At 47.7% G+C, this 24,803-nt stretch overlaps 1 protein-coding gene across 1 annotated transcript; it reads left to right on the top strand.

Moving 5' to 3' along the window:
* Positions 1–24,238, top strand: LOC119455805 (chaoptin). The gene is made up of 3 exons (XM_037717276.2): positions 1–927; positions 16,677–19,299; positions 21,735–24,238. Exons 2-3 carry the CDS (start codon positions 16,701–16,703, stop codon positions 22,319–22,321), a joined length of 3,186 nt encoding a protein of 1,061 aa, XP_037573204.1. The 5' UTR covers positions 1–927; positions 16,677–16,700; the 3' UTR covers positions 22,322–24,238.
* The last annotated feature ends 565 nt before the right edge of the window (positions 24,239–24,803 follow it).

Consider the following 24,803-nt stretch of genomic DNA (forward strand, 5'->3'; position numbering starts at 1 on the left):
CCGCGCCGTTGTTTCCGCCCTGGCGGTTGCCCACGTCTCGCCTTTCCCCCGGCGCCACACGGAACGCGAAAGGCAAATCGGCCGCAACGCAACACGACGGCGATGCCGCGCCAACACGGGGAATCCACTCATCTGCCCGTGTCGACTCACGCTCCAGGAGACCCGAGCCGCCAGCTCGGCAGCCGCAACAATTCGGCCTCCGTGAGACCAGACCGGTCGTGACAGCCTGCTCTCGACGACACCGTGCGCAGAAAAAAAAAAGGGCTAGGTGGCTGCTGGCGACAGCGTGGTCAACGCGACGGTTCACTGCCACGTCGGGGCTTCGAAAGGGCGCGAAGCAGCAGCAACAGCAGCAACGACGCTGGCGCGCAGCTGTTTTTTGCCGCATACTCGCCTGAATCCGAAAGCAGTTCAGCGAGACGACTGTGAAGATTGTGGTGATTGCAACAAGTGGCCTTGGGCAGCGCCCGGCAAACACTGAAGACACGCAGGCCAGTGTTAGATGTGTTTCCGTTTGTGAAGACGCCATCGAACGGTGTGTTTAGTCGACAGCTTGTGAGGACTTTGTTGTGGCGGAGTGACAACTGGATAACATCCATTTGCATGAAACACGATGGGTACTTGATTAATGCTGTGTTGAGGGTGGCTTTCAACGGATGCTTGCTTCGTGTTCCTCATGCTCAACGAGGTTTTCTGGTAGCCTGCGTTGTACGCTGCAGTATACGCGTCACGTTCTTGCGAAAGTGATTACTAGTCAAACAACAAGTGCGCCTTCGTGATTTCCCTGACATAAGGTGCATTTCAGGATCCTGCCATTGACAACTGTTACCGGTCTCTCATGAAGGATTAGCATCAGCGCGATGTTTGTGATCAAGAAGCAGTGAGCTACGTGGAGGAGCTTGCTATAATAGACCAACGTTCTTGAAGGTGAGCATCTTTTGGTACATGTTCTATCGACAGGCACTTTGTTGCCTTTATGCTTGGTTTATTGAGCGGTAAATTGCTCAGTACACTGCAAGGTCATTGCGAAAGGAAGTACTGAGAGCATAGCTAGGTTTGACCAATTCAATAAAAGTATTATTGTTTAAATTATGCAGGAACCACCGCAATCAAAGACATGTAGAAAGCCGCAAATGCTGCGATGTTGTATGCCTACTATCATAAGAATTACAAATCTGAGTGCCGTTAATTGTAACGCACTGCAATTACCCTCCCTTTGTCGTTCTTTTTGATAATTCTTAGAAGAATAGCTGACATACATTGTACCGATATTAAGTGTTACACAAAATGGAAGCATGGAGTTGTGCGCAGGTGAATGAAGTTTATTAAGTGCCGTTTTTGTATGTACTGCTGTGTTCATAGAGTTCGCCCAGCTGAATTGTTACTTGTTCAAGTGTGTCTGTACAATATTTTTGTCTGTTTGTTAACTGAAGCGATCGTAACATTGAACAAATTGTCTTGCAATATTTCTCGCGCCATCTTACTTATCGGGAGACCCCTTTCACCTAGTGTACTCTGAAATTGCGTCCTTCGGAGCTTTGGAAGGATCTTCCGTTCCCGAAATCCCTTCGGGAAATTATCGTGCGTGGTACGCGGATGGTGTTATTTCATGGAAGACCTGTGAAACGGTCTGATCATTCCTTTATGATATCTATTTATTTTTTATCTTCCGAGTTCCTGACCGCATCACTATCGCAAAAAAGAAAAAAAAATCTGGCGTCGAGAATGAATTAAGAAGCCGCGTGCCTTTCTGTGAAATTCTATCCCGAAACGCTAAATCGACGGCACAGAAAAACGATTCTGTCAGTATACAGGGAAGCGAATCCCATTTCCTCCCGAACACGTCCGCAGAGTTCTGCGAAAGCTTGGTTTCCCTGCGGGCAGATTTCGGGGAACTCAGGTGCGTCCGGCGGCGAATAACATGCTCGAAACAAGACGCAAGAGTTTCAGATTCTTCATAATAGCCCCGCGGCTTTTGCTTCGTCGAAGCTCCGAACGTATCTGGAAGCGAGAATACCGCAGTGCTTGCAGCAGCGGTATATTTTCTTCGTTTTCTTAGCCTACGTGGGAGGAGCTTCGCTGGAGGATCGAACTGACAACCAAAACAGAGTACCGCAGAATGGTAAAGTCCACAAATGAAGCCGTTTCCTTCGTAACTGCTTTCAACATGCGAATGGATGTTTCGAGAATGCCGTTTCCTCTAAAATGAAGCGCCAGCTTCTTGCGGATTTTCGCCTAGGGGGAGCCGAGTCACAGGGCATAGCGCCGGATACCCCCCCCGGCTTTGCAACAAACGCCGTCCACTGTCGCCACATCAGCTTTTCTTTCTTTTTTTTTTTTTGCTTTGGCGGCGCTTTTTTTCTTCGGGGCTTTTTTCGCGGCAGTGGCTAGCACGGTGGGGCTTTCGAAGCAACCACAAAAAAAAAAAAAGGACCTTACTGCAACTCTCTCGCGCTCGTCAATCAAAATTTACACGCCGTGTCATGTTTAAAACAGGTTGCCCCCTCCCAGTCCCAGCCAAAACGACCGCCTCTCACCTCTGAAATCGCTACAGCATGCCAAAGAAAAAGTGAGGGAAATGCACTGGGAGGGGGTGGAAACCGGGTTGCAAACAAGCTTAGCGTCTTAGCGTATCCGGTTTGAGTCGGCCTCCCGACAAGAGCCAAGCAGCCACGCTGGTGAGCAGAGGCCACATTTTTAAACCGGCGCTGAGAAAGCTTAAATAAATGAATGAAAACATGCACTTGGAAAGCGATATACTATTTTAGCGCCTTTCTTTGGCGGGTACTACACGGCGTGATTTCTTAGGTGACATGGTGAAGTTTCTCCTCAGTTATTTGTATATACTGCAGTCCAAATGGGCTATAGCTGTATCGGAAGAAAAAAAAAACGCAGACAAAATAAGAATACATATGCTGCATAACGTAATGTACTCAAAAAGGTTCAGGCCTCCGGAGGGCTTACGGCTTGCTCAGTTATGTCAGCGCTGAAATGATGGCATTTCTCGAAGGCAGTGTTTCTCATACGACGGCTCATGAGCCATGAAAAGGCTGATGACCCCAAAAGGGGTCATGAGCCGTTTCATGGGGGTCAGGGAGGGTCCAGCTGTATTCAGGACGCTTATAGAGGTGTGTATTCGTGCGTGTGTGTGCGGGGGGGGGGGGGGGGGGGTCATGGTAGGTTTCGCACTACTGAAAGGGGTCACATACTGGAGCAGTTTGAGAAGCACTGCTCTAAGAGATGAGAGGTGGCAGGCGTTTTCGTACACATATCATTAATAAGAGGTTGCTCGATAATTTACGCTTTGCGCTTTTCAGTTTAGTCGTACTAACGGCCGTCAAACGTAGACGATTTATTGACAGTTTGAGTATAACGTCCCAGATTATTACCTCGGCTATTAGGGAAACGACATAAAGATGGGCTTCAGTTACGCGTGCGATAAAAATTTGTCTTTAACGTTCACCCACATCTTAAATACACCAACTTTCACGCATTCCGTCCCCATCAGGATGCGGGCACCGCGGCAGGAAAACTAGTCATGATTTCGTGGTCAGCAAGAGAACGCCATAGGGACTGTGTGTACATAACGAGCAGGAGACAGCTTTACTGTTCCTGCATAATTATTTACGATAATTAGACATAGATTAGAACTCACAATGGACCTATTTTCCAATTGAGCTATGCCCATGCGCGTACCCTTGGCCCAGCTGATTTCCACGCCGCGCCGCCATTATCGCAGGGCAGGTGTGCGAAGTGAGTGCGTGAACCCTTGCATGATCCGCGCAATTTCCTGAGCTTGAGGGACTTAACAATAATTTTTCTCGTGTTCTGGGCGAGGATATTGGTTAAAGAAAACACTTAGCAAGCAGTTAGTGAGAAAGACTGCAAGCACTTCTGACGATGAAAACGACTCCGTGAACTAATGCGTTTGCGATGAATCTCACGCCGGACACTTGCTGTACTGTTGATTGCACAAACCGGCGGGGAATGGTGAACGTATTGTACTGGAGTGGAGCGCAATGTCCAATTAAAAAAATACCCCATGTTATCAGTGAGTTATCACGAGATTCTTGCTGAGGGAGGGAAGCCTGCGTTCTGGATGACACTAGCGCGGTGATTATTGCTCTGCTCGCCCTACGACTGACTCGGAAGTCATGGCGATGATTTAATCTACGGGCATGTATACCGCACGGATTTTGCCGTTGGCTGGAGAAAGCGTTACCGCATGCAGACGGAAATAGCTGTGCGGTTACATGGGGCCAAACGAAAAGACGAATCTCGCCACACAGCCGATCAGAATGCATCGAGCCAGGCCTAAACGACACACTCGCGGTGTCGCATTATACAAAACTCGTGAGCCTTACTTTTTGCAGGCAAAGGAAACTTTACGCGCCTGACAAAGCAACGTGTTGCGTACACTTACCTTCTGCTTAGCCTCTCGTACTGTGTTGCGTCCACTTAGTCCCCAGTACCATGCCATATACGATACACATCTTGAGATAAAACCACACTTGCCGTGCAGTACACTTGCAGTACGTGTGCAGAAGTTTTGCACGTTGTTTGTTCATCGTGGTGAACTGCTTGCATGGCCGCTCTTGAGGGCAAGCACGTACGTGCATGCGTATGTTGACCGCCTCCTTCAAGTCGAGCCACTCCGAATGAGGGTCGAGTTTATCCTGAAGAAAGTCCTAGCGCGGCGTGTTTGACGCTCACACATGCTTTCGCCAGTTGAATCAAAGTACTGACCAAGCTGTTGAAGAATAAAGGCTGGGGCATCTCTCAAATCTTGGTTACAAACGGCGTGCACGTCCCATCAGCATGTTGCCATCGCGTCGGTAAATGTAAAATGTGTTATTGCTACACATGAGCAAATACGTGCGCGCTTGAGCAGGACGATGAGAAGCTACTTCAAAACACAAGCGACAAAAGGAAAAAAGAAGCAGGGACGGCCGTCGCGAGAGACTGCTTGTTCAAACGCTACCATATGAGCTCTCTACTAATTTGCTATCGCCATTGATGCTTCGCCATTCGGTTGAAGCTGCGACAATTTTTTTCCGGAGCTCCGGATTTTCGCCCCCGTTTGTTGGTGTTTTCCCTGCCACTGGAACGCTGTTTTTGTGGACTGCTCTGGCGGTCATAATCACTACTGGCGCCTATTTACAAAGTCCGTCAGCATCTATACCCTCCTGCTGCGGTGTCTAGCCCGAGTTCTAGTGCGGCCTTCCGAGTGCGAGTGCCCCCGTGGCACTCGCCGCCTCGGCACAGAACATCGAAGCTGTCGTCCGCTGTGTCAAAGGTCCGGCACGTTACCGATGCAACTGACATTCTTGCCAGGAGCGTCTCCGTCTTGGGGACGAGTGCAAACTGCGAAGAACGTAACCTGAGGATGGATACCACCAGCACGGAGCACAGCAGCCCTACAGTCACGGCGCACAGCTCGGCCAAGAGAATGACGGAACCTAGTAGCCTTCCAGCTGATGGAAATGCAGCTCCAGCGGCGTCAAAAAGATTTCGCTCATCACAAGGCCTACCCCCTCCACTGACACATACACCTCCGGTGTCGCGAACGACATCGTGATGCAACGTGGTTATCAAGCCTCGTGCTAGATACGACATGTCCACTCTGCTCAACCGTACCATTCAAGTGGCTCTGGATGCCTGCCTCGAGATGTCCAGATTTCAAGGTTTCGCCCTACACAAACCTACCAATACCGTCTCAGTATCGGTGCCTGCTATGGCACTAGTTTATAAGCTCCAAGAACTGCAACAGATCCAAGTCTCAGAAGAATGAGTATTTCCAGTCCAGGCGTACCTCGCCAGTGGTACTGATTTAAGGCGCTACGTCGTTAATGGTTTTGACCATGACGAAGAACCGGAAAAGCTCCTGCAGGAACTATCATGTGCTACACACAAGGTCGTCGCTGCTCGCTACCTAGGTAGCGGTCGTACGTGCCTAATCACGCTTCAGGGTCCTAACTCCCCACCTGAACGTATCCTGTACTACGGCTGCGTATTGCGCCCTCGCCCATTCAGACCCTCCGTTGTGTACTGCTACTCGTGCGTTAAACAGGGACACATGAAGTCATCGTGTCCCTTTCCACGTAAGGACGACACCATGGAGCCTGACCCATCAGCATCCTTTCGATGCGGCCTATGCCAAACAAATGATCATGACATCACTTCCCCGACATGCCCTACGAAGTTGAAAGCTACTAAGAAAGCTCGACAACGCCACTCCCGGCAGCAACCAAGCACCTTCAAGGTCCATCGATGAAACAAGTCCCTGCGTATAACAGTTACGCCGTTCTAGCATCGCTGGAAGAAGACGCTAGCCAGGTGACAACAGCAAGTACAGCGACAAGTGATGCGGCCAAACCGACATATAGCGCAGCCGTTAGTGCGTTTATTTGGCGACCACAACGGCAACGGGCATCACAGTCGATAGAAGACGCGCCGCCTCCCTTGGCGAATGAAGAATTCCAGATCGACGCTCGCCTCGCTACTCTCGAAAAGGAAATCCAGGTCTCAAGGAACGCCGTACACTGCTCCAGCGTCGTCATGACGGAGCGCGGGCATCACAATCGACGTCGACGTCCATTCCTGCTTACGTGGTTAAATCAGCATCTATGTCACAGTCTCTTTCACCCCAAGAACTCTTGCGCTTTGTTGCGCAACAGCTCCAGCATCTCACCTCGGTTCTAGTGGCCAACCTCAACCTGTGATGACTGCTACGTCTTCAAGTGCGCCAGAAGGCATTTTACAGTGGAACTGCCGCGGCATCGTCGGGAAGGTCGGAGAGCTGCGCCAGCGTCTCAGATTTGGGAAACTGCGTGTTTTTGCTCTACTGCTTCACGAAACTAACGCCCTGCCACCCATTTCAGGATTTGTGGCATACTCATCGCCTTCAATGCATGACCGTAAGAGTGCTACGCCTGATGTCCCTCCAGGAAAGGCTGCCGCTTATGTACGATCCACCCTTTATCAGACCCGTGTTGATCTTTCACGGTGGTGCACTTTATGGCAAGAAGTCGTGGCCGTATTGGTTCGTCTCCAACGCACAGACGTTATCATCGTTTCGTACTATGCACGCCCCTACAATGGTCTTGCGGCTCGGTTGTCTCTCGGCTGGTTGGCGCACCTACGACAGAAACATCCTGGATTGCCCCATTATGGTAGCAGAGGATTTTAACGTGCCCCACACCACATGGGGTTACGCTATTTCCAGTGCGCGCAGTACGTATGTGCTGGACACATTTATGGACGCCCAATTCACGCTGCTTAATAATGTGTCAGTGCCTACTCGTCGGCGTGTCCATCCTCGCGCGCCGCCACACTCAACGGACCTATCTTGGTGGCTAGGAAGGACGACCGTCTCATGATCATGTGAACCCGACTGTTGGAGAAGTGACCACCATCCGATTCACCTTGGCTTACCTTCGGGTGGAACAGGCCGCCTTCGCCGGCTGTGCCCAGTGGTGGACTAGGATAGATATAGGGCGGTATCAGAAAGCACTGTATCCAGCTTCATGCCGAACCCGTCCCATTGTCTTAGTGCGGCACTAGTTGAAGGAACCCGTACTTCGTGGGGGGACGAATCGCGAACCGCTCCAGATTTGCAACTTCTGCGTCTCTGGGCGTTGCGCCGCCAAGCAGAACTTGCACCAGAACGTGAACCTTCCTCAAATCCCCTCCGGTTGGAGGCCCAACGCCTTACTGCAGTAGCTCGGGGCCATGAACACCGCTTAGAACGTGGCCGCTGGATAGACTGGTGCTCTTCCCACGGCCCTTCGTCGTCCAATGCCTCTATTTGGCGCACCTTCCGTGTAACAGAACGCGGTCGGCGGTCTCCACAACCTGCAGCTTGCGCGCTGTTAGCATCTGGCCAGACACCAGCAGTATTCGCCGAAATGGTCGCCCACACCTTTTTTCTTGCTTTGGACACAGCAACACCTCATTTCGTTGTTCAAAACAGCCTTCCCATGGATGTAGGCACGCTGCCTGCGCTCGCCGACTATCAAGGGTATACAAGTTGCCTTCACTATGGCGGAATTTTTAGCGGCAATAGACCTGTCGAAGCCAGGCAAGGCACCAGGACCGAATGGCATACCGTATGAACTGTATAAAAACACGGAAGGCAAGGTTCTCGATGTGCTGTTAGGTGCCTTAAACGAAGCTTGGGCTACAGGAGCCATTCCTGATTCTTGGCGACATGTAGAAATGGTCCCTATTCCAAAACCCGGAAAGCCCCCGGACAATATCGCTTATATGCGCCCAATAGCGCTAACCTCAACATTAGGCAAGCTGATGGAGCGTATGCTTGCGACACGTATTACATGGTGGCTCGAGCGATACCCTGGTATCATCCTGGCCAAATTGGGTTCCATCCTCATCTGGGCGCCGAGGATGGCCTTGAGTACTTTTCTTCTATGGCTCTCATCGGAGGCCGCTCCCGAAGAATTCCCACTATTCTGGCAATGGACATGCGCAAAGCGTATGACCATGAGTCACGAAGCAATTGTTCGAATTATCCATTGGCTTCAGTTCCCTAGCCGTGTCTGCTCATTCGTCCAAGCCTTCCTGCACGCTGGAACCTTCTCCATTCGCCTGGCTGGCCACGCAGCAGGTCAGTTTGTCGCACATCGGGGTGTCCCACAGGGATCTGTGCTCGCACCAGTCCTTTTCAACATCTCCCTCCTTCCTCTAGCTTGGAAGCTAGCGACGATACGTAACGCACAATACATAATGTATGCAGATGAAATCACCGTTTGGTCAGTTCATCCTGAAATCTGCCGCCAAGAACAAGCGCTTCAAGAGGCCCTGAACGTAACCCACAACTGGTGTGCTCAGATAGGGCTTGAAGTTTCCAAGGACAAGACAGCGTACATGTCAGTAGCGAACAAGTATGGGCGCCGTCTACTGGTACTCCGGCCTCTTCTGTTAAATTTGGATCAGCAGCCACTACACGAGGCTTCAACTCTCCGTGTATTCGGCCTTGAAATGGATGCCTCCGGATCTGCGGGACCATAGGTCAAGAAGGCAAAGCAACAAACCGCAGAAACGATACAGTTGATACCTCGGATTGCGAAGTAATCTGGCGGAACGCGCACCGACATGGCTCGCCTTCTTGTTCGTTCCGTACTGCAACCACGACTCGTCTACGGAGCCCAGTTTCAACACTTCACGAAAACAGAATGGGCTCGCCTTGAGGCCATTAGTAAGGAAGCAATGCGTCCCATAACGGGACTGCCAACCTTACAGACTGAGTCCCACTCAATACTCTTGACGAACTGGTGCACCAACGTCGATGCGTGCGCGCCCGTAAGCCATCGAAGCTATGCTCGGCTGCTGCACTTGCCCTGTACATGGGACATAAAAATAGACAATCCAGCTTCTACGACACCCGATGTAGCTCCGTGGAACAGGGTACAATTAATTGACGATAAGCCTCTTGGTCGTCTGCATAGCCCGGTTCCTCGCCAGGCGAACGCTCAAGTTTCTCGACTTCGTCGCACCGATGGCAATCGAGACGATTCGGCTCTCGTAGCATACACTGACTGCCAGTGTTAATGGTACCACGACTCACACAGCTCTCGTGTTCCCATTGATACCAGAGGCAGGCCAGACGTGCTCGTATGTTGCCGATCCTGTACCGCCGGCTTATCTTGCCGAGCTTGCCACCATACGGGACGGCTTGGCTGCGTTGCTCCCTTTTGTTCAAGCTGCTCGATATTCTCAGCTCATCATTCGCACGGACTCGACTCAAGACATAAACGACATACGTAGGGTATCTCGCTCCTCTCTTCTCTCGGATAGCTTTCACCGTATTGCTTCCACTACGAATTTAGTGATACGCTTTCAGTGGGTGCGCTCGAGCAGGCCTGCCGGGTCTGCTTGAAGCAGATTTGGCAACCCACCCTGAGAACATAACGTACCCACTTCCGCATTTTCCTGAAGACGCCTGCGGACAACAGCTCCGGGAAAAAGAAAACCTCCGACGTACCACACGAGCTCTTATACCTCCGTGTGCGTCAGACCTCCCTGGTGGGTTAACCCGCCGAGAGGAGGTTACGTTACGGAGGCTGCGTGTCGGGGTCGCACTCACCCCGTCTGTGACCGCTCTCTGGGCACAACAGTACCACGGTCCCTATGATACATCATGCCCATTTTGTGACACTACTACTCAAAATGTGACAGTGACACACCTATTATGGACGTGACCAGGACTTCACCTAAGCAGTCTCCGCCACCTACGGGCAACAGACCTTCGGCCTGGCTGCCCACCCGACCCGACCTTGAACGTTGGATTCATGGACCGTATAATGGTTCACTTCTAGATTTTTTGCATGAGTCAAGTCTGTTCATGTATTTTTGATATGCTTTGTATTATGCCTAAGGGCAAGCTTTCGAAATTAAAAAAAAATGCTACCATATGCTCTGCGTAGAGGCGAGAAACGGCGGGAGCGTGTGTGTCTTGCCCGTCAAATTTAGTTTAAGTGGCGGCCACTAGAGGGGTCGCTTACTGGAAAAAGGTCCATTCGTCAAATATTATAGCGTGGCGTAGCTTACTCTCTTAAAGAAGACTCACCCATATTTTTGAAGCTGTATGTACTCGAGCGCACGGTTCTTGCACATAAAAAAAAAATCCGACTTAGCGACTATGAAGACAGTCAAAGGCCCATACGTTAATTTTGCATTAAACTTCGTCAAGAAGTGCCGTCTAGGCATCATCGACATTATCGCGACTTCATGACAGGTGACAATACTTTCTGACGTCGTGTAGCAATAAGGCTATGTATGATGTCATTGCTCATAAAGGAAATAAACGACAGTTCACTGCACACATTCGTTTTGGCTGTGATCACGTGCGACAGTGCAGCAATCGCAGGAACGAAGCGACGCAGGTTATCGGGGTGTGAAGACCCATTCACCTCTTTATTAATGAAACCAAAACTGGTTCAAAGAAACGAGTATTGTAGTAAGTTATTTAGGCGGCTCTGACGGCTTCCTCTCCTCTGTCCAAGCGCCCGCCGTCCAGCGCCTGCCCCAAGTTGTTGTTGTGGTAGCCTTTCCGTCTCTGTCTTCTCTTTCTACATTCCTTGAGCTACCTTGTGCTTGCCTAATCATGGAAATCTTTACACTTTATTCAAAGCGAAAACAAATAAATTACAAGTCGTAAGTTGGCGCAATAAAATATAGACGAAAGTGAAACGAAAAGCTTTGGGCAGATATTGCGTTTTTTTTTTTTTTCTCAATGTGCCCTTCTCTCTTTTGCATTCGCCTTAAGAGCGTTAGGTGTCACATGGTGCATCCTAACATTTTACCCTCATCAAATATTTGTCATTCACGCCAACCGAGGTTTCTTGGGGATCATAACCCTTTCCTGAGCCATTTCTTTCCCGTCCGCGTCCGGTAGGTATTCAGGAAAAATACCACTAGCGTTTATTTTATTATCGGACTTTAAAGGGTCGAAATACAAAAAAAAAAAAAACATAATTTGGGTCCGGCACTATGTCTTTCCTCAGTGCAAAATGTTTGTTTTTATAATTTATTTGCATGAGCGGCAGCGACGTGACGCATTGTGGGTAGCACGCCATGCTGGTGCGCACAGCCATTTGACCCGAAATTGCCGCCAACGCCGTGGTGAAGCCTTTGGTCTCTTAACAGCGAAGCTGTATATGGCTTAGTTCTGGCAGGTCGCGTCCGCGAACAAAACGACGCGTAGAACAACAATTTTCGGTGGCGGATTTATATCAGATTATGTATAAAGTGTCTTAGCACAGGTGTCGAAACGGGTGATGGCCCATTGTTATACCCCTCGGCACTGCCGGTGCCTCTTTCACAAGTGTCGCGATACTCGGCGGTGGCACGTCCCACCAATCGGTGTGCCCCCTTGTCTCGTGACGTAGAGATCGTGCTAGCGCTGTTATCAGCAGTTTCCCTTTGGACTCGTTATGGGACAGACGATCGTTTAACCACACCTTCCAGGATCCTGACGATGCCGTGCAGTTTGCTATGACGATGGGGCGGACTATGACGATGGGGGACTTGGCGCAACAAACGCACTACTTGGCCATCACGCCGGGGGAAAACGAGACGCTGGTGTCCTTGCTCTTTGACGAACATGCCGATGACGTTCAATATATTGAATAATGATAACATATAAATTCACTATAGCAATATCCACTATACCAGACCCACCATAGTCCCAGCTTCGCTGGCTTCCATCTTCAGAGTAGTGGAAGGGCTCCGAATTTTTTATGCATTTTTACCGTGGGCGCCGATGCCAAAAAATGGTACAATCACTAGCCATCCTTCCGACTATACGACAAAGCTCAGTGGAAGCGACCGGGGGCAATACGTAGACAAGGTAACACCATCCGCGCAGGCGACTGCGTTAAGAACACTAAGGTTGGTCCCGCCTCAGACATTTACAAATCCCTCGTTATGAGAACATTTTTTGTAGCGTTAGCTACACTGACCTAGCCAAGCCCGTTTCGCGCGGCACACCAAGAGCCGTGCTGCGCATGCGCAAGGATCAGTGATGTCACACGGCTTGCGCACCGGAGCCACCGGAGCCGGCACCTCTCGCGCACTCCGCCGCCGCCGCCGCGCGGCTCACCGCCGCCGGTCTGCGCATTCCAGAGGAGTGACGTCGTAGCCGTGGTAGACGCACTGGCGCCGGCGCGCGCTCGCTGTGCAGTCGCCGTCTGACACTGCGCTGGAGCCGCTGCGCTTCTGACTGGCGTTTTCCGGTGTGGTATAGCCATGGAGAAGGAGAGCGCAAATGCTGCTCAACAGTGCAGAAGAACGGAGAAGCTTGACTCACAAGAATAATCTTATCTTAAGAATAATCTTAAGAATAAGCTAAGAATAATCAGCTGAACCTTTGCTAACGCTACGTATATCCTGGCATAGCCGAGCTAATGGTATGGTATGATAGCCGAGCTAAGCCACTGCAACTTTTTCTACCAGGAATCAATTGAATATAAGAACCATCTTGAAATGCAGGGCAACAGGAGGGAACAACAGAGAGGAAGACGAACACAGACGCTATGTTCATCTCCCTCTCTGTTGTGCCGTCCCGTTGCGCTGCATTTCAAGATGGTTCTTATGTCAAAATACCACCTAGCCCAACATACAACTCTTTTAAAATCAATTGAAGTCCCGGATAGCATTGAAAAGACACAGCTTCATCAGAAGCGGCTGGTTGCGTAATTGATGGATGAAGCAAGTATTGCCGGGTGCAGAGAATCGTCGCCATTTACGTAAACAGGCATTTTTAGAATTCGTGTTTTTTCTCTTAACAGATGTAGCTGGTATTTCTTTCCTTTTTCGTTTTAATTCTGGCTAACCACTCCTGAAGCCTTAAACGTTGTTGAAAGTTTCAGGGCGCGTGCATTCAGCGCATACCACATGCGTCATGACGGAGCCCAGTGGGCGATGCAGTCATCGAACAGGTACGACGGGCGGCCTACAACAATAAAAAGTAATGTAGAGCCTCGTTTAGGGGCCGCGTTTTCACATTGAAGACTCCGTAGGGGCACACGCAAGCCAGTAGTGACACTTCCCTTGACTTCGTCATCAATGTGCTGAATCTCCGCACACTTCCCCACCTCTAAAACCACAATGAGAAATGTACATGACCGCAATCGGCCGCGCTTGCACGAGACAAATAGTTATAGTAAAATCACCGATGGCTGACGTACCTGACAAGGAGTGGCGATAATTAATTTAAAATTTGAACTCTGAGGTATTGCTGGGTAAACCACGATCTGACTGAGGCACGCCGTATTGGGAGACTCCCAATAAACTTTCACTACCTGGAGGTCGTTAACGTGCACCTAAATTTAAGTACATGACCATTTTCACATTTCGAATGCCGAGTACGGGGAGATCCACTGGCATCGCCGCGCTACGGAATGTTTTCTGTTCGTATCGCACTCGCGTATGTTTCTGCTGCTGCGACTTTAGCTTATTTTTCTTTACTGCGGAACGGCTGCTGCAATCCATGAGAGCGCATTACAAAATGTATTCCACTTGCAGCTGCGGCAGTCCGTGCTTCTCCTCGCAGTAGAATACACCAGCAAGGCACGCTATACCAACAGTCAGTCGGGTTTTATCAATTCAGATTGCTGAGAAGCCATGTGCGGCCTCTAGCTGTTCTCACAGGCCTTTCTGGATGGACTGTGCTTGCCTTTTGAGTGCTAGCCTGGAACGAATGTTGCGGACGCCAAAGGATTTTACGCCCATTATGGAACCAATAAATTATTCTTTTATGACCATTTCAAACGCTAGAAGCTTTCCGTAGGCGTCGGGAAGCTCATAATGTAGGTTAAAAAAAAAACATACTGCTGAAAAACAGCAGTTGTGCAGAAACCCTTAACCATGGTCTCATTCGACTGCGTAACTTACCGTAAGCCTCATGAGTTCTCAATGCCGAAATTGTATCTTTTATGCGCGGTAGGCTGCTGAAGACGCTATTACGGGCCTAAGCTACTGTATTTAAGCAACAAATTTTCCTTCGTTGGTATTCTACGTTATTGCGAGGCAACGTCTGCCTCACAAGAAACTGTCCTAAGATGGAGACGTCGATTCAACTTGCTCAATTATTCGATTTCGCCAGTATAACATGTACGTAGGCCCCCTTACCAAAAAGCACAGCATTCAAAGTATAGCATTCAACTGAATCTATACGGACTTCCTTCAGAATTAGATTCATGTATGCGACATTTGATTTGGAAGAACGGCAAGGAACATTTCTTTGAGAGGAAACTAAATAAAAAATATTGCATTTCGCTCATAACCTTATTCACCACGTTATTACCCTCTCGTAACTTTTGCATCCTATATAGTGCCCGTCAACAACCTTTCTCTAGGCAGACATTCTCTCGGGTCGCGCTGAAGTCGACATCATTACGCCGCTGGATGAGTTCCCGCATTTTTAATCTGCTGGCATGCGTATCATGGCTAAACGCCGGACAAGCAAAATCCATTTTGCAGCCGTCAATCACGTATTATAGAGAGGCTGCCCTGCCCAGCCCCCCTCTACAGATCTGATCATACAGGTTCTAATACACGAACGAAAACGCTCAGAGTAATAGGAAAGAGCTTAAGTATAAAGAAAAGAACAGAACAGGATAAGAAGCCATGGCTAATGCAAATGAAAAGAGGAGTCTGCCTATGTGCCATTTTTTGCAGGTTGTTGGCCTGCGGCCCTTTCTTTACTCTCTACCTAGTACTTTCTTGTGGACGTCAATTTTTTCATCGTGTTTGAATGCGTGTACTAATCGAGGGTGCCGCCAAGGAGGAGCTCACAGACTCGGGCCATGGTTGGCTTCCCGACACCTGCCGGTGTGAGACACGGAGCAGTCATGGTCCCCGCCCCCCTCCCCCACCAGTTCAATGGCATCCCCTTGCCCTCTCCCCCTCCACCCCCTTTTCGCTTTGCGCTGCAATGTCTTGAGATGCTGCCCGGCCAGCGGCTGCCATTGGCGTCTCTTGTCCGCCTGGCTTGTCATTAGACGAGCGGGGTGGCACGGCGGCGGGAGGGAAAACGGATTGCGCATGCTCGGCCGGGGCATTAGCGTGATGAATGAGGCTGCCTGCCGGGAGCGGGACGTAACCCAGCACTGCGCGCGTTCTCCTGCGTGCCACGCTAAGGCGAGCGTGAAGCATGAAGCCGCCCGACGACCTTCCTCGGAGGCTAGGTGCTAGCAGGAGGGGAGGGGTAGAGGAGGTCTGGGGCGCCGTAAGATGCGGCGACCCTGCAGCGGTGGGGGCGCGACACACAACGCGCGCGGAAACGCAACAAGGTAAACGTACTCACCCTCCCCGGCCTTATACCCTCATCTCTTTCCGTCATCGGGCCCCGTTTATCATCGCAACACCACCCAAGCACCCACGCATTTTCGTCAGCTAGCATCCAGGGCCCTGCACCTCTCAGGGAAGAAACAGTCTCAAGTTGACTAATGTCACACACGGTATAGTTTCACAGATGCGCAGAAAACTTATGTATGCGTATATATATATATATATATATATATATATATATATATATATATATATATATTTGCGTATGTGTGTGTGTGGAAATATTTGTCCAGCAAATCTGTATTCACCTGACGCAAATGTTTCCAGGTGGTTCGCTGAGAGCATAAATATAACACCTTCTTAGCCTCTATAACATGCTTGAAACCGCGGGTATTTGAGTGCTTTTCCGTCACAGAGTTATGTGCTTTGCTTGCCTTATAGAAGTGAAGTGGCGTACATTTCCTTTCAATATATTTTCGACGTTAAGTTGTGCGGGAAAGCAAACGTTTAAATGCAAAGATTGGTGCGTCGCCTCTTTACGGGTCACCCAGTATATGCTCCCTCAATTTGTCAAGTCTGCTAAAAAGAAAGAAAAAATATAATGAAAGTGTTCAGGAACACTGGTCTTGTCTATAGCAGCTCAATGAAACAGGAATATATATATATATATATATATATATATATATGTGTGTGTGTGTGTGTGTGTGTGTGTGTGTGTGTGTGTGTGTGTGTGTGTGTGTGTGTGTGTGTGTGTGTGTGTGTGTGTGTGTGTGTGTGTGTGTGTGTGTGTGTGTGTGTGTGTGTGTGTGTGTGTGTGTGTGTGTGTGTGTGTGTGTTTTCATTTGTCGATCACCTTTTACTCGCAGGTTCCCTTCAGAGCAGCGCACAAAATGAAGGCTCTGGTGGTCATCTGCCTTTTCATGGCGGCCTCGTTTGCTGATGTCCGCCCCAAGTGCCCAAGCGGACATACTCAAATTTACCCCTGCAAGTGCGCTAGAAGCGAAGACGTTGGACTTCATATCGTATGCGATGGCGTGAACTTGGCCATGATGTCACGGGGTTTGGGTAACGTGGAGCACCCTGTAGCTAATCTTACTATCACCGGATCGTCGTTCAAAAGGTTGTTCGGTGACGTCTTCAGCGGATTACAAGTTATAAACCTTACCGTAGCTCATGGATCACTTGCCTCGGTTGCCACGGATGTTATGGACCACTTCAACGAATCGCTAAAGTTGCTCAGCTTTGAAGACAATGCCCTGACTGAGATTCCCGTAGAACTGATTAACAAGTTTAGGAATCTGACGTCCTTAAATCTAGCGCATAACCGAATCGAGGTTATCCCTGCAAATGCGTTCGGTGCCTTGAACATCCTGTTCGAATTGCGTCTTGATCACAACCTCATTTTCAAAGTTCACCCCTCCGCACTCACAGGACTCAATAGGCTTGAAAGACTAGAGATGCACCATAATAAAATGGAGAAGATTGAACGAAACACTTTCCGATTTGCTCGAAAGATCAAATACTTAGACTTGTCCTACAACAATTTCACTGCGTTCCAAAAGATTGACTTCAACCAGCTTACAAATATGTGGTTTCTAAACATATCAAATAACCGAGTGAAGACATTTCCGCGAGGCATGTTCGTCGCCAATGCCATCCTTCGTGTTATCAACATGTCTTACAATGAACTTCCTGAAGTTGATGCCAACACTGTGAAAGGCGTAAGGTTCCTTCGAGACGTTTACTTCAGAGGAAACAGGATAACAAAAGTCCACAAGCAAGCATTCGTGTCCTCTAGACATATTCGCACTATTGATTTAGCCTATAACCTGATGGAAGATGTTGGATATGAGCAGTTCAAGGATTTTCAGTGGCTTGAGAAACTGGATCTGAGCTACAACAAGATTTCTAAAATTGCTAGCTCAGCCTTTTTGAAAATGTACCAAGTTCACATTGATTTGAGTCATAATAATATTAGTTTCATTGGAGACATGGCCTTCCAAGAGTTGTCTAATGTTACCTTGTTTGATCTCTCACATAACAACATTACTACCATTCCAAAAAATGCATTCTACTTATCTGACGTCACTGTTCTTCTCCTCAACCACAACAACATAACTGATTTTAATACGGTCCCGGTTGCTAACATTACTGGAATCAAGGTTCTTAACATGACTTTCAACAATATCAACGAGCTAAATCGAAAGGCATTCACGAAGAAGAGGTTGTACGAGCTGCACACGGTTGATTTCAGCTACAACAACATTACTGAAATCTCTGGATCAGTTTTTGAGAAGTTGGCTGGCGTGCGATTTATAAACCTCAGTCACAATGTAATAAAGAAGATTGGCTACAGCACTTTTGGGTCAATTCCAACGCTACTCGAACTGGATATCAGCCACAACAATATCAGTGACGTTAGCCACGGTGGCCTCTCGGCCATGGTCAGTGTTCGCCTGATAAAGGTCAACGACAACAAGATTAAGCGAATGTTCAATCTTCCTATAGCACTGAATGAACTTCATCTGCAAAACAACCAAATCGCGCATTTCGGCCCTGGAACATTCAGGTCGATGAATTCCTTGCTAAGGCTCTACCTAGATAGCAATAATCTCACTCGACTGGAAAGAGGATCCTTCTCTAATCTACTCACACTGCAAACGCTCTCTCTTTCCAACAACAGCATAGACAGGATACCTTGGGAAGCACTGCAGGATCTTAGTTCTCTTCAGTACTTATATCTGAATGACAATAAGATTAAAGCGCTCCCGAAGAAAGCGTTAGGGCGCCTGCCTGTCGTGTTCGAGCTCCTGCTCCAGAACAATCAGATCAACAATGTCACGGAATACGCTTTTGAGGGCATGCTGCAGCTCATTCGTCTCAACTTGAGCTACAACAACATCTCCTTCATCCCGCCGGAGGCGTTTAAGGGACTCGTTTCGCTGCAGACTCTGGACCTCTCGCACAACTTGCTCAACAAGCTCGAAAACAAAACCCACGGCTTGCTGGACGATCTACTGTCGCTTTCCTCCATCAACGTCTCTCACAATGAGGTTGCTTTCGTGACGGAAAAGACATTCCCTCGATCCCCTTACATTCCGTACAAGCTTAAACACGTCGATCTCAGCCACAACTTCATTTCGGTTCTTACGAACAGCTTCGACGACGGCCTTGGAAAAGCGGAGTATATCGACTTGCGCCATAATCTCATCAATGAAGTTTACCCCAACGTTCTGAGAAACCTGAGCAGCCTAAAACATCTCGATATGTCGCACAATGATCTGAGACACATTGCCAATGGCGCTCTCGTGCTACCAGAGAACGTTAGCTGGGCAGATTTTAGCCATAATAAGATCTTCTCAGTCGACCTGCGGGACTTCCTGGCGTCTCAGCAGCTGCGGCACCTTGACCTTCGGTTCAACAACGTGACAATGTTTGAAGAGGAATACATGGCGAGAATCAAGAATGGCCTCCGGCTTTATTATGAAGGTGAGAATTATTTACGATCGACCAGCTTCCTCACATTTGTTGCGTTAAATTGTTCCTGAAGAGAAACACTAAATTGGTTCAAACTGATCGTGTTTTGTTTTTCAAAACTCTTTCTTCGTAAATTTAGTGGTAACAGATTGACTAGCAGTAGAGAAAGTAAGCTTTATTTTTTAAGTTTCGTGCCGAAACCCCAGCTAGGGAACTTCAGTGTGGATTCACAGATTTACATATATTTTCTCTTTGGGATGCTGTGGTGCAGTTGAAATTCTTAAAACTTGATAAATCTATTCTTTTGCTCTTTCGCAAGTTCATATCATAGTAAAAACTAACTAACTTGACCTAAGCAAACACCGTGAAAATGTAGGACGTCAAAGCGAGATAGTGCGGGAACTACAAGGTGGCGTCACTTCCAGTCATTAGTTCTTGCGCGTTTTCTGGCTTATCAAGTATCGTTCCTTAGTAACTGGCTTTTTTGGCATCGCCGAAGTGTACCTTACTAATCTAGGTCAACTGAATTTCCTCTTACGTGTCCCTTTAAGGAATACATCTCGTAGTCTCTTTCCCACTCTCTAAACCAAGCTGGTTGGCAGTAGTTGTACTAAGCATTAAACACACCTTGAGCAGGCACTATACTGAGAATAAAAACATACAAACTTGCAAAATATCGTAAAAAGGTTTGCGTAAACTTCGAACTATTTACGCTGTTGTTTGATTATCCTTTGTCTGCATTATACAGGGTGTCCCAGCTATCAAGCACCAAGATTTAAAATGTGCAAATGCCACGTAGCTGGACACAGCCAAGGTAATGTTGTTTGCAGTCGCTTGGAGATACTCAGATTATTTTTTGCATTCCGTCTATTCACATAATCAGTCTTAACTAATTAATCAACTTCTCAAATGTTAAAATTAAAAGTGTCAATGACAAAATTGTAGAGCAACATGAAAAACTCCCTATAAAGCTTTCAGTTGCTCAATACGTGCTACATAAAGCTGTGTTTCAGAGCGCGAAAGAAGCCTGCGAATACATGCAAATTGGCGTGTGACTGGCCGCTCGAGGCACTTTACCTGTGTTCGCGTGCTTCTTTCACATTGGGAAAAATATTTTATGTAGCATGTATTTAACAACACAAAGCTGTATTGGGAGTTTTTCATGTTGGTCTATAATTTTCTCTTTGACGCTTTTCATATATTGATAATATTTGATAGGTTGAATAATTCACTCAGGGGGAAGATGCCTTTAACTTGCAGTGAACATAAATAGAGGCTGCTGAAGACGATAATGCAATTAGGTGGAATGCAAAAATAATATAAGTATCTCCAAGCGACGGCAAACAACATTACCGTGGGTCTGTCCAGCTACGTGTGATTTGCATATTTTTTATATATTGGTGCATGATAGTTGGGATACCCTGTATATCCAATAGAATCATGCCAGTCAAAGAGAGATAAGGGCAAAATAACGTTTAGCCTAATTAAGTTAAAAACAACAAACACTGCTCACAAAAGCATTGCGAATTGGAAGGTACGCTTGATCAGTGGCCAAGAAGGCGAATAAAATAACAGCGCAACATGTGAGTGTGGTCACCAGCCTTGCATGTTGTTCATCGTCATCTATAAACACCCAGTTTCTTTTTTTAAAGAAATGCTTACCCCTTGACAATCCGTTCTTGTACTCGTCATTTTACGCGCTAGTCATCATGAAAGCAGCACCAAAAAAAGTTTACGGCTCCGCTTTTGAAGCGTATAACAGCGCTTAGAAATTTGAGCATAATGTTCAACTAACACTATAACAGACACAATGTTGTTGGTCTTTTAGTAAAAATTAATTTTCTTTGCGTACTCTCACTCATCGGGTGTCCAGGTTCCAAGAAAGAGTCATTTCAGTACGCATTTCACTTTAAGTTCTCATTTACGAAGAAATAGTGCGTCAGAGCATAGTCCTATGCATGCTTAGTGGCCCGAGAAAGGAAAATTATTGAAAGTCGACTACCACTTTACCGTGCGCCGCCATCACTACGTGGTTTTCTATGTGTTCGCAATCGTGTGGATGCTGACCAAAACTATTATGGTGAAATGTGAATTGCTTAATTGTATTGTTGAATTACCTCTGCAAAAGAATGGCACGGTCATTGGTAAAGTGATATCAGAGAAATATAAGATTCCAACGTCGTATGCCTAGAGGAGTCAAAATAGGAACAGGCGTAGTCACAGGATTGTGTCATGCAATCAGGATAGACTGGAATACGACCAAACCGTACATGTGTTCAGGCACGCTGGATCAATAAATGACAAAAACGTAGCGAACATTGAATTATCTGACCTGTACTTTAGGAGACTTTGATATGATAGGTGCACCAACAAACGCATTTTAGCAGAGCAAGCGAGTAGAGATGGATTTACTTTCGTAGGTGTCACAAAGTGTCATTCACTTGCAGGAAACCCATTGAACTGCGACTGCCGCGTCAAGTACCTGCGCCAGTGGCTGGGTCACAACCCTCAAGCGACAGAGTGGAACGACGTTGTCTGCCACTCTCCTCACCACTTGCACAAGCGCCACCTTGCGGACGTCAGCCCCGATGTCCTTGAATGCCTTACCGACGAGGAGCGTGCAGTAAAGGGTGAGGAGGATGAGTCATTAGTCGACATCAAGTTCAGGCTCGTCGATTCACCATCCAAGAGAGCCATACGGTTCGCCTGGTACGTGGCCACGAAGGAGGACGTGTCTGGCTTCCGGGCTATAGTGAGTGACGTGTCCACCAGCAGCCTCACGAGCGAAACAGATATTCCTTATCGGTACAGGGAGTACACTATTGATGGCCTCGAGTCGTCGGTGGAATACAGGCTGTGTTTAGTCGCCCTGGACTCAACAGGAGAAGCCCGCGGTCTTCCTATGCGCCAGTGCAGGACAGTTACGCCGGTCGGTGCTGCATCGAGGACAGTGAACTCTGTGCCTGTGTTGATCGTTCTACTTGCTGCAGTCACCACTGCACTGTGTTCAGAGTTCTGGATCTCGAGCACATGAGCGCATGGTTTTCAGGAACATCGCGAAAGGGTTTAGGTCTCATCTTTGCTTCGTGCTTCCTGGGACACCGTGAAGTGTGTGGTTCAGTACATGTGCAGCGAAAAACACTGCTAAACTTTGTGTTAAGGCCGGTGAGCATAAAAATCTCAAGGTGACTCCATGGCTGACCACATTGTCGTGCGCAATATTTTGTGCCCGAAACCTCACAGAAAGGTTACAGGACTAAATAAACACGCAAAACGTATCAGCGTACACTACTGGAGCAACGAAAGTGGCATCGATAATCAAATACATAAAAGCGGTGCTGTGCAGCAAGAACAGATTACCCAGAACAGTTTACTGGCCATTCGAAAAATTTCCCATTTTTTTTTGCAATGCTAACTTCCATGACATCTAATCAGAGATCACCGTGGTAAGTGCCTTGTGCGTATGCTGGCGCCGTCTTCTTATTCTCGTCATCTCTACCACCATTTCCATGCTGTGTTCAGGTTGATGAGTTTTGATATATATTATAAAGGCACCATTGTCCTTGTGCGTTACATTACCAACGTCATGTGATGGGTGCTCTCGCTAGAACTTATGCATCATGTTGGCAAGTGCTATAGTCGACAAATAGCACGTGTGCTTCAACGTGTGCTTCACTCCGAGTTGTGAAAATGAAAAAAAAAAGAAATGTACAGTTGTTGCCAGTTCAATAGTTTACTTGTGAGCATTTCGTATCAATTATAACCACATCCACTCAATATACCGAGCTGATTATGGCTCTCATCTCTGTCCGCTTTGACACTAATGTTCACATATTACATGCCTATGTACAGTGTGTGGAAAGGAAACCAGTGGGAACCATCGCCACAGTTTCGTCTAGACAAATGAGGAAAATTCACCTGTTACTTCCCCAAGTTTTCATCATTTAGCAAGACTCATTGTTAAGCTAGTTGGTCTTTTATTCTTATTCTCACTACGGTAACAATGCAAAGTGGCTAAGCCCCTAATGAGTTTATAAAACGGTTCTTTGTTTTGCTTCGAAAGCAAACGATGATCGCAAACAAAGCACCTGTGTCCGTTCGTCAAATTATTCATCGAGGCTTTTTTGGTTCATGTGCATGGCATGTGTGAAAGTTCACCTTGGGCAGAGAGAGGAAGGCGAAAATGACCGCCTAAGGGAGCACGGTGTAAGTGTGAAGTAAGAGAAGTGCGAACACTTGGTTGTGCACGATGCTGCATGTGAATGCAAGGCGTGACTTCGGGAGAAAAGATTTAAAGCAATAGCAAAAGCAGCAAGTCTCCGCTGTCCCTGGAGGCATGTTTATCAACAATCTGTCTGCATCAGTGAAGTGTCCGCAAACCTGCACAATACCGGGTATGGTTTTACAAATGGCGCTCTGTGACAAGTGCGAGAATTCTAGTTTTCTTCTTCCGTTTTTTTTTCTTGTTTTTTTGCGCAGTGATGCGATGATGCATGCGCACAATATTGTACTTATATTGTTGGGTGGTCTAATAAGCATAAAAAGTTGATAATAGCACTCTCCCTTCTCTGTTTTTTTTTGTGTGTGTCTGTCCGCTACATTGCGGTAAGAATTGTTAGAATTCTAGAGATTTATATGAACTTTTGTAACAGACTGAAAGTCGGTCAGAGTGGAACCAGCAGTGTTGCCTCCCCTATGACCAACACTTATATAAGGCCCGTTTGACGGAAGAAGTCTGTAGTATTTCTCTACAGAGATGAAGCGCTGAAGTGAGACAGCGTTAAAAAACAAGCGGGAAAGCATTAATTATGCACTAATAATGCATTTCGGTCGCTTTGTAATTTATTTATGTTTGGAATACCTCAAGGGCCCTCGACAACAGGCATTACATGAGAGGGTTGGCGGGATATCTAGAACACCAGTAGTTAGCATGACTTGAGTAATGCGTCTCTTTTTTAATGACAGTCCTTATTTTTTTTCTGGGGTTTTACGTGCCAAAACCAGTGAGGCACGCCATAGTGAAGGGCTCCGGATTAATTTTGAGCACCTGGAGTTATTTAACGTGCACTATAACGTAAGCACACAGGCATTTTTGCATTTCGCCTCCATCGAAATGCAAAACGCCCGTGTGCGGCCGCCGCGGCCGGGATTCGATCCCGCGACCTCGTGCTCAGCGACGCAACGCCTTAGCTGAATGAGCCACCGCGCCGGGGAGACAGTCCAGAAACGGGAAGCATTAATAATAAGAGCGGTATTGTTTTTCAGGTATTCTAACACTTGGCTGTGCGTAGGCGAAAAAAAAGACTATTTTTGGTACGATGCCGTGAAGGGAAGAGCTGGTACATAGCTTTTGGATGACTGTCGCGTGAGATACAATGCGCTTTTGTGATGACTTTTAGATGTGGACTTAATGAATAAAAAAAGAACTGGTGAAAGGCAGAGCTGCGCACATTTACGGCAAGAACCCAGGGTAGGAAGACGAAGTTGTTCTTTTAAGGCCGATCTGCTACATTGTA

This window comes from Dermacentor silvarum, chromosome 6, assembly GCF_013339745.2.
Source record: "Dermacentor silvarum isolate Dsil-2018 chromosome 6, BIME_Dsil_1.4, whole genome shotgun sequence".
Classification (NCBI taxonomy): Eukaryota; Metazoa; Arthropoda; class Arachnida; order Ixodida; family Ixodidae; genus Dermacentor; species Dermacentor silvarum.